At 28.8% G+C, this 11,443-nt stretch overlaps 1 protein-coding gene and 1 pseudogene across 2 annotated transcripts; both read left to right on the forward strand.

The window, feature by feature from the left end:
- Positions 1-5,391: 5,391 nt before the first annotated feature.
- NGA1 (AP2/B3-like transcriptional factor family protein) lies at positions 5,392-8,322 on the forward strand. Of its 2 annotated transcripts, XR_016331063.1 has the most exons (2): positions 6,288-7,586; positions 8,200-8,322. XR_016331063.1 is itself a non-coding variant. In XM_089749897.1 (1 exon), the coding sequence occupies exon 1, from the start codon at positions 6,428-6,430 to the stop codon at positions 7,457-7,459; it is 1,032 nt and encodes a 343-aa protein (XP_089606023.1). In that variant the 5' UTR covers positions 5,392-6,427; the 3' UTR covers positions 7,460-7,760. The 2 variants fall into 2 exon arrangements, 1 of the variants encoding a protein (XP_089606023.1); XM_089749897.1 differs by lacking the exon at positions 8,200-8,322 and having other exon boundaries at positions 5,392-7,760.
- Positions 7,459-8,474, forward strand: LOC149512775 (uncharacterized; annotated as a pseudogene).
- The last annotated feature ends 2,969 nt before the right edge of the window (positions 8,475-11,443 follow it).

An 11,443-nucleotide genomic window follows, 5' to 3' on the forward strand; every position in this document is an offset into this window, starting at 1 on the left:
AAATAAATGTTCTAGGTATTCCTGATCATATCTATTAATTGAACAATTTTAATTGAAAATTGAACAGTTCATCAAAACATTCACTAAAAAATAACCTACTTGTTAAGTCTTTACAATTACATGTTGGTTTTGCATTTTTGTATTTTGTTGATGAAACTTATCTTAAAAATTTATATTATGACTCATGTAATACATGAAATAATTTTATTTATTTAATGAGTATATACATATAAATTAGTTTCTTTTCAAAATTATATTCAAAATTTTAAAATTTATGACATATATAAAATTAATATATACAAAATTATAATTAAAAAATAAACTTTCTAAAAATAGTAAAAAAATTGTCTTCCCTTTGGATAATTTTTGTCTACAATAATATTTATACATCTATGAGACTATATTAAATAAAAATAAATTATGCATTTCTTAAAAAATAATGTATATATACTATTGAAAGATGAATTGAATAATAAAAAAAATATTAACATACTTTCACTTCTGTAATCTATTAACTAAATTGCTATACAAAATATGAAAAATATTAGGAGATATGTGAAAAATAAAAAATAAATTAAAAATTTTATTTTTCATATGAACAAATTGTAATAGCGTTAAAATATATTTTGGAAAAAAAGTTATAAATAAAAAAATAAATTGCAATAGTAATAGAATATCTCTTGGAAAAAAAGTTGCAAACTAAAAAACTGATATAACACATTAAATTCATAATCTTAAATTTGTATAAGAATTTTTTAGTGGTAATTACGATTAAATAGATCATTTTTAAATTATTTTTTTAAAATTTAAAATGGATATAATAAGAGGTAAAGATGAAATCAAATTTTTTGTATATATTTGAAATATAAATTTGATGATTAAAATTGAGATGGATATAATCTTTTCTATGATCTTGTTATTTAAAGATTGAATATAATTTTTTTTTGAATTTTTAATGTCTTATGTAAATTTTTGAAAAGATAATTTTTTATTTATTCAAATTAATATAAAAAAGTCTGTTGAAATATTTGGATAAATTTAATTTTTTTAATTTTTAAACATATTTGAAAGATTTTGATAATTAAGTAATTTCTTAAATAATTTTATTTGGTAAACAACTAAAATTATTCATTAAGAAGATAAAATCCATATTTCATATTTTTAATTTTAAAAAATATTTATCTAAATTGATTTGATTTTCAATTATAATTTTAATATTTTTTATATTTGAATAAATTTAAAATTATTTAATTTTTAATTAAAAAAATTATCTTACTTTTTTAAAATATCATCTTATGTGTCATTTAAAAGAATTGTCCACATAGACGTTCATGTGACAAACATATGTATGTATGTTATAATATAATATTTATATATGATTTCAAACACATTCACAAATATTTTAATTAATGACCTTTTGATATTATTCAAAATTCCTATGCCTTAGTTTCTACCCTATGTTTGCATATTCACATAATCTATACATATGAACCTATAACATATATATTATATATAAATCATTCAATTTTCATTTTTGAAAATATAAATACATTTAAACATGATAGTTGTCCAAAATACAAATGGTCCAGAATAGTGGGGGCTACTGATTTTTGGGACACTAAATTGCTAGAGTGAAAAAATTGGCATGCAAATCCCCAAGTCAATAACTGGGGCAGGCGAGGGTGCTGCACCATAAAACTAACAGAAACAAAACAAATTAATTCTCATTGTAAAACGAAAACAATTTAAAATTGGACTTGTTCTTCAATCGTCAAACCTCATTAGCTGTTTCATGCGGCAATATATTGTGTCTTTCAGGCCAATAGCCCATGCATGTACATATGTGAAATCTCTGATCCTATCTGAGTTTTGAGAAATACATAGAATTTGGACAACGTTATTTGATTTGATAATCCAATTATGGGATCATTCATAAACGATATTGATATAATATATAACAATATATTCATTCAAGTTCGAGTAATCAGTTCGAATCATCAAATAGTATTTTGTTGTATAGAATTAACCTTAAACTTTTCATATCGGCATTATATTTATGTTGTGAATGACACACACACTTAATCTGTAGTATTCATGCTTAATCCATAGTATTAGATAGCTTATTAAATTTTTTATCATTCTAAAAATATTTAGGCACAAACTCGATTTATTTTATAAAGAGGTTGTAGCTTGAGATAGAAAAAAAGATTATAGAGACTGAATTCGAATTTTATATTTGTTAGATACAATATTTTAAAAATGATTGTATAAATTAATTGAATTAAAATTTTGAATTAGTTTACTCGTTTTTAATCTTTCATTATTACTAATAAATCTCCTTGTTTAGAAAAAATAATAAAAAAAAACTTTGTTTAATTAGCGTATATAAGAATTGGGTAATGAACCCAGTTTTTGATTGTCAAAATCCATCAAACGCTAGAAAACAATATATGGTTTTGATGAAGGTTTCTGTCCAACACGTAAAGTGGAAGATCTAATTGGACCACAGGGATCAGTAGCCACATCCACTGCTGATGTCTATTTATGTTTGCAGAAAGCAAATTTCAGTTGTACGTATGAAGATTAAGACCCAATTCATTGTAAAACCATCCCAGTCCAACGCAACCTTCAATCCTTTGCGATTTCGTTCCATTACTTTTTTTTTTTTTTTAATAATCGGGGTATTGAAGAATTTATGGAAAGTATGTGATTGCCAATGGTGTAAGCAGAGAAGATTTATCCCGAATTACTATTTTTTAGGATTTATTTTTGTCATTTTTAAAGATTATGTTGGGTTTTTCTGAATTAAAAAAATTCCTCAAACCTTTACACAAAATTAATAATCTAAAGCTCAAATCTAAGATGTTTACCCAAATCCCAATCCCCCCTTCGTCAAGTCCAAGTGATTTTCAAAATTAATCCATTAATCCATTAATCCAAACAAAGAAAATTGGAAAGAGTTTTAAACCATTAATCCAAACAGTCAATGAAGTGAATGATTCAATTAAGAATTAAATTCATAAGAAGGAATATATATACCTCTGTCAATTGAATAAGAATTTTTTTTCCATTTAATTGAATAAGAATTCAATCAAGTTGTTTTCAGATCCCAAAACAAAATTGTTTATTGTTTAATTTAAATGGTTACAGAAGGCATTTTGCCCTTCATATAAGAGTTACTGTAATTTTGAAGTATAAATTATTTTTTGCAAAAGAAGAAAGAAATGGCAAATGTTAAGTTGAACGTTTTTTGGAAATAAAATTATTTTTAAGTAACACTTTAAAATTATAGTACTAACAAATTATAAAGAAAAATGATCTGATTTATTATAAGTGAGATTTTTTAACATCACAAAATTAGATTAATAAGATGATACATATACCTTAAATTATATTAAAAATTAAAAAAGAGACATGATAATATTTTTTAAAATCATTTGTAAAATTAAAAAATTATATTGTTGATTAGACATTTGTAAGGGTTAGGCTACACTCGAAAGTTTACCTAAGTTTTAAAAGGGCTTAGACATTTTTTTTTTTTTAAGAGTGAAAGAAGTAAATATTATTGATAGAAAAATTACACCTAAACTATAAAATTGTTCTATATGTTAACACCCAATTTGATAAAAAATTAAAAATAATTAAATAGATTTGAGTATAATTTGTAAATTTATTTAAATTTTAAGTTAAAATTTAAATAAAAAATTAAAATTTGAGCTCAATTTTATTCGAATAAAATATATAAATATATAAAATTTTATTTTTTAATTTAAATATTTAAAATTTTAAATTTTAAATATTAAATTAAATAAAATTTAAATAAATATATAAATTATTAATACTAGATCTCGCCGGCTATGACACCTCTGCCGTCAAAATTTAAATAAAAAATTAAAATTTGAGCTCAATTTTATTCGAATAAAATATATAAATATATAAAATTTTATTTTTTAATTTAAATATTTAAAATTTTAAATTTTAAATATTAAATTAAATAAAATTTAAATAAATATATAAATTATTAATACTAGATCTCGCCGGCTATGACACCTCTGCCGTCCATATATAAAAAATAAATAATTATTACAATCATTTTGCTAGCTGTTCAATCTAGATATGAATGGACTCACCAAAAGGAAGAAGAAAAACTTAGTTGCAATTAAGTGAAGAGTTGAAAAGACTTGTTAAACGGCACGTTTCCTTAAATTCCAAAGATCCTCAATTAGCAGACACGGGGAAAGAATATTTTGTCGTATAACTACCCACAATTTTACACATTGATAAAGGAGCCCTTATTTTCCTTTTTAAAAAACAACAACAAACCAAACAAGGCCTCGATTAGGGGGAAATTATGTTAATTTCCTCAATTATTTGCCCTACTCATCAAGCAAAGATACAGTAATTATTAATTAATTGACTCATCATTCACGTACATGTATAATTATTAATTATAAAATGTCTTCAATTCATTTACATATATAATTATTAATTACTAAATATCTTCAATGGATGTATTTATATTTTTTAATTTAAAACGTTTTGGGTCATCCTTAATTCTTAAAAGTTAAAATTTTGCTTTTTTTTTGAACCAATAAAAATGTTATGTATGTATAAATGAAATTGAATTTGATTATGCTTTGGGTTTATTTTAGGTTGCCTTTTAGTACTCATATTTACTGTCCATTATTTTAATTTTAGAGGGTACGTACATTTATCCCCTCTCTATAACTTGAGCTTTTATAATATAATACGTCAATGTCATTATTAATTTGAAATGAAATTTTTATAAACATAATGAAATTTTTACTTTTTTAATGATGAAAAATTAATAAATATTTTTAATGGAAATTATAGTGTAAATCAATAATTATTATATTAAATAATTAAACTAATTTAATTTATTTAGATAATTCATGTTTAAATTTTAGGATAAAGCTACAAATAAAACTTTAACGGTGTTCGAAAATTTTATTAATTTTTTCTTAGTATAAGCAATTCACTATTAGAATTTTTTTTTTCCTTTTAAGTAAATGGTTTTGTTTGTAATAAAATTATTAAGAGTAGTTTGATTATTAAACTTAAGTCATTACGATAAATGACTCGATGATCAAGTTAGTTGATCATGGCTTTCAATCCCAAATCAAATAACATTTAAGATAGACGATCGGTCTGCTTCACCACTCCTCAACTTTTCCTCCCTTTGCAGGACCAGCAGCTACAGCATACAATCAATGATGCCAAAGTCAAAACTCGAAACCTAACTATAGCATGTTCTCTCTCTTTCTCAACTGGCTTGGTCTATAACCAAAACCAACCAAAAAAAAAAATAAAAAGAAGGAAAAACCTTATGGTAAGCAAACAAGAGGAGCAGTAATAATAGTAGTAGTAATAATAATGGGAAATGACTTTGTGGGCAAATTTTGATCAGTACAAAGGCTGGTTGAGAGTTAAAGACCAACTGGCCATTTCGGTCTTAGCAGAGAAGATAATAGAGATAAACCAAAAATGATGAAAAGGACAAGCTCACATGAGTCGAACCAGATCATTCATGGGCCCCTACGTAAGAGTTTTTACCTTACCAGTCTCTCTTCATCTTCCTCTCTCTTTAAGAACCTAAAGAAGAAAAGAAAAACAAATATAGGCTTCAGCTTTGGCAATTGGCACAGAAGGAAGCTTCGAAGGAGGCAGAAAAAAACTTGGGTTAAAGCCTAATTCCTCCTCAAGGCCACTTCTCTCTTCTTCTTCTTCCTTTTTGGTTTTTTTTTTTCCTTTTTGCTTTCTTTGTAAGCCAAATGCTAGGTCAACCACGAGAAATAACTTTTTCCTGTTGATTCCTCCATGGCCTTAATTTGTCTTGTTTAGGGTTTTCAGTGTGTATTTTTTTTGGTCCAAGAAGATGGCACCGACTCCGGTCGTTTTTTTACTGAGTTCTGAGAGACCTGTCTTTTGCTTACCTCGGCCCTCAAAGATCTAGAAGAATAGAAAATCATACTTCCAAGAAACCGGAATTTTCAGGTCAGGTCAGGTCCTATTTAAGTTTTATTTCTCCTTAGAAACAGAAAAGTCTCATAGCAGCTATCTAGACCGACCTTTTTTTTTTCCTACTTTTTCCTCCCATTTTGCCATCAATTTTATGGTTGCATTTTCATCTCAATCATATCATCTAGTTTGATAAAGAAGGTAAAATTTGGAGGCGGGTTAGTGAACTTTGTGGGTCTTGTAATAATGAACATCACGAAGATGATAAAAAGTGATAAGAGAAATTACAAGCAACTTCCCATATTCCTCTTCCTCTTCTTTTGCTTCTTCTAAGTAGAAAGATACTGTTCCCGAGCAATATCAAAACCTGTGGCTGTGAACCCTGGATTCTCGAGAAGACTGCAAAACTCAAGAGTCTGCAATAAATTTTGACAAGAAACTAGAGCTGATGGACTTCTCACTTGGCATCAACAATGAAGAATCAAATACTGGAAGTTATAGAGGCGGTGATGGTAGTAGGTCTATTGAGAAAGAACACATGTTTGATAAAGTTGTCACACCAAGCGATGTAGGCAAGCTCAATCGCCTTGTTATACCAAAGCAACATGCCGAGAAGTACTTCCCACTTGACTCTTCATCAAATGAAAAAGGGCTGTTATTGAATTTCGAAGATCGGAACGGCAAGTCGTGGCGGTTCCGGTACTCGTATTGGAATAGTAGCCAGAGTTATGTGATGACCAAAGGGTGGAGCCGTTTTGTCAAGGAAAAAAAGCTTGATGCAGGTGATGTCGTGTCATTTCAACGGGGTATTGGGGAGTCAGGAAAAGACCACTTATACATTGATTGGAGGCGCAGGCCTAATGCACCTGATCCAACATCGCTTGCACATATGCAGCTCCAAAATCAGTTCAACTTTCCTCAGTCAGTCCGGTGGGGTAGACTCTACTCGCTGCCTCAATCCATTTGCGTTTCACGAAACTATGAGCCTTTGCATCGGTTGAATTACAGCATTTATCCTTATAATCATCACCATCAACAGCAACAACAACTACAGCAACTGCAACTGCAACAACAGCTGCATCAGGCAATTACTTATGGCAATGTGGCGCAGCATTATCCAAGGTCATCGTTTGGGTCACATCATCATCATCATCAACATGATCAAATTGGGGAAGTGCAAGAAGGAGGAGGAGAGCCAATGGTGATTGATTCAGTGCCAGTCGTTCAGGGTAATAAAACTGCGGCTAAAAGGCTAAGGTTGTTTGGTGTGAACATGGAGTGTCCTAGTCCTACACAAGACGAATCTTCCTCGAATTTTCCTCACGCCACAATAGCTTTAGATGACTCTCCTCATTTCTCTTCCTCTTCTGATCTCCAATCAAGATTGTCCAATAATAATAATAATACCCCACTGTCCTGTATGCAAGCTGAATATTCAAAGAAAGGAAAATCTTCCTTGTCCATTGATTTGGATCTCTGATGAAGAGAAGCACAGTGAACGGTTGCATTCACTCTCTTATTTTTTGCCTTGCAATCAAGATTGCGACAGGCACTGGATTTAGGAGAGAGGGTTGAAAGATATTGAAGATAAGTTTTAAGCAATATGAGTATGTTTTTTCTTTTTATTTATAGTTCTTTTAAATATTGTTTTAGTACATTAGTTAGTTGAGGTTTGGGATCTGTGAAGAGCTAAAGATGAAACAAGGTGCAACATATGGAGTTGAAAATTGTGTATAATACATATACAGATATATAAGCATATTCCCAACTTGTTTATTAAATCATTTTTTTTTCCATTGCTAGGCCATGGCCTGGCTTTTCCCCAGTTTGTTTGGGATAGGTATATGTTATCTTATCATCTGTACATTCTCTCCCACTCCTTCCCTCCCTCTTCCCTGATTGACAACATGCATTTACTTGTGCTGTTATGCATGGGTAGCTGATGGATATATAGTCTAGAAAAAAGGACCTTTCTTTGCTTCTTTTTCTCTCCTTCGTTTCTCCATGTTAGGTTAATACATATTTTCTTGGCTTGTTGCTGCTGAACAACTAAGCTGCAGGCTTGCAGGTAATGCAGCAGAAAAGTTGAAGCACTGTAAAAGATATTATCTGTATTCTTATTGCTAATTTGAAAATTTTCCTACATATCATCACTTCTCATTTGTTGCCAGTTAGATTTTCCTTTACTACTTCTTGGTAATTCGTGTCTTCTCTTTACAGCCATGATCTTGTCTGGTCTGCTACACACAAAAAAAGTCTCTTGTGCTAAAGAGGGTTCAGATTCCCAACTGATAGGTCTATTGAGACTGGACTTTCACCAAATATTTGTAAGAATTCAGATAGCTTTGTTCAAAATTTTTTTTAATTTTTAATTTTTGCATCAAATATTGTCAGTGCATCTAACAATTATTGATTAATATTAAAAGAACAGGCCATGCCACTAAATAAAAAAAAATTACTTGTCTAGAAACTCTGCCATTAATTACATAGGTTCTTATTGATGAAATTTCCTTTTTTACAACTATATAATTACAAGACTAGGGACGAGAAAACACTGATGTGCAACAGCAGGTAGTTCAGATTGCTACGAAAATTAATTAGCGTAGACTTTGACATCAGATGTAGATTCTCAAATGACATGAAATGGGTTAAAATTAATAATGTTCGATCCAACTAATAATAAATATATTTAGGATGGGTATAGCAGCAATTTATAAGCATTCAAATCCACTAGTAGCACTTGAAGATGTCTGATTCTCTTGTTATGCATACTGAATTGGTACTTGGTAGCTCAAAATATTTATTCTTAACATTCTCAATCAATTATTTTCGCTTCTGGTTACTGAATTATATGGCTTTAAAATTGACTGAAATGGTAGTAAAGCATAAAAATGCAGTGAATTCACCCTTGTCCTTCCTGCTTATTTGAATTGCGTTCACGAACAAATACATATAACACTTGCTGGAATCTATTTCACGTTATCAGATAAGAGAAATGCATTTCCACTTTCATTTATGTATGTATTTTTTTCTCTAGCTATATAAAGGGCATTTGTGCATACGTGGTACTATGGTCGCTGCTCTATTAGATGTATTGATGTTTGCCTTAGCCTTGATGAATAGTTTGACAGGTTTTTGAATTGCAGCAAATGCATATCATTCATGGCATTCGATTGACCAACTTCTGTACATGTCTTATTTTGATGTTTTTGAGATTCTGAATCATGCATTGACTTGATTTCGTGCTTTGAGCTAGCCATGATTACTTATTGTGCATAATTCTATATTTCGGTGATTGGATATCTGCTTATGTATAAAATTGACCATGTCGACAGTATTAGATATAGAATGGCTACGTAGAAATGTATATACGTTTATCAGATACCACTACCCCATAGAAATTCTCTAATTTGTAAGACAACTAGGAGAGAAAAATAAAAGCTTTTGGATTGATTTATGCGGATGATCAAACTTAAGAAACCAAATTTCTGATAAAAGCTTTGCGATCCTTTGTGCAAATGGTTTCCTACTTGTGGAAGCATAAATTTCTAAGTTGTGCAATAATGTACTATTCAGTATATAATTTGATCTTCTGTTTTTGTCTGTGGCCATGCAGTACAATATCGAACTAAATAAATACTATTATAAAAACATACAACCATGGTGTATTATTTTTCACATTAACTGATCAATGCTACAACTTCCATTCAATATATAAACAATATTATAAAATTTCATTCGAAGGAAATTAAAGGCAGTGTTCTAATACGGTTTGCTGAGGCCCTAGAAATGATCAATATTTCGGTTTATATTTATTGTTTCATTAGTTTGAGACATTGAAGAAAAGATGTAAAATACTATGCATATGCATTGATGATTGCAGTATTTAGGATCTATGCGAAGACACATATCGATACGTGTCTGTTTACACTAGATGAACTTCCATTTGATTAGGCAAGTTAACTAACATAAAATAGTATTGTTGTGTTTACTCTCCATTCTTCAGTCTTCCCTATAACATTGCACCAGTCTCAAACTATTATACATTTATATATGAGACACAGCTGCGCCATATTAAGCAAAAGAATATATAGAAGTTGGTAGTGTTTGCTTCACCGAGAGCCTTCACTTAACATGAAATGAGTAGCTAGCTAGGCTTTCTTTTCCCATGGATTTGTAATCAAACTAACAGAGTTATAGCATCTTGTACCAAAAAAAAAAAAAAAAACAGATTACATTATTGGCTGATTGACTAATTAGATATATAACAGTTGCATTACATCAGGAATTGCCTGATAATAGATTATAAACATGTTTTATGTTTATTGATTCTCTGTTTATAAATATCAACAATAGATTAGAAGCAATAAACATCAATATTTCTATCCCTTCATTCTGTGTTTGAACTTTGAAGATTCCAGTTTCATTACTTCCAATCACTCTTTCATTGATTCTCTCACTGTGACGGCACAGTGAGATGCTATTTCCTCATCACTGTTTGTCATTTGAGTCAAAGCTCTTAAGTCATATTTAATATATAAGATGATGAATATGTTAAAATAATAATTATCTTATATCATATTTGATTTGTATTTAAAGAAAAAGATGGGATGCAAAGAAGATTTAATCCTTTTAAAGTGAAAAAAGTTATTTTTTAATCCATAAAATTAAATTTATATATCTTATTATATATTTAAAAATTATATTAATAATTTAAATTATATAAATTTTGAAGGATAATTTTGATCAATAAATAAATTATATTATTTTAAACTTTGTATACATCAAATATAGTATAAGATGATATTATTTAATATAATTTTATTCATAATATCATTTTATCTTATCTTATCATGATATTATTTGTGAAACACCTTCTTATCATCTAAAAGAATTATATCAATTAAAATTTCCAATATAAGATCCTCTTCAAATGAAGTAGTGAAAAAAAAAAAGTTAACACACCATGAAAATGTATCATATATATGTGTGTAATATTGCAGAAACAAAGCAACTCAATGGAACCCCATTTTTTCCTAATATAAAATCTTTTAATGTTTCCATGATGCTTTCATAACATGTGAAAAGATAGGGTCTAGTATAGTCTAGTGCTATAAAATGAAGATTAAAGCCATAGATGTTGGAAAGATTAAAGCATAGGACATTATTATATTTAATTTTAATACTAAATATGAAAGCCAAAGATGGGTGAAACTATTCATTAAAAAAGATTCCTAGCAACACTCGGAAAGAAAAAAGTCATTGAAATTGAAGTCCCCCACACCCTATAAAGAGAGTTTATCATAGGTTAGGTTTAATAGGCATAATAATTGATGATGATAAAGAAACCACATGTGCAAGTACGAAGCAGATGAAGAGAAGATCATGGCGAAAGAGAAAAAAAGAAAGAGTGGTTCCTTTCATTTCTGATTTCACTGTTAAGTGTTTTCCCTTTTTAACTTCT

This window comes from Durio zibethinus, chromosome 21 (genome assembly GCF_047325235.1).
Source record: "Durio zibethinus cultivar Kanyao isolate XHJ-2024 chromosome 21, ASM4732523v1, whole genome shotgun sequence".
Lineage (NCBI taxonomy): Eukaryota > Viridiplantae > Streptophyta > Magnoliopsida > Malvales > Malvaceae > Durio > Durio zibethinus.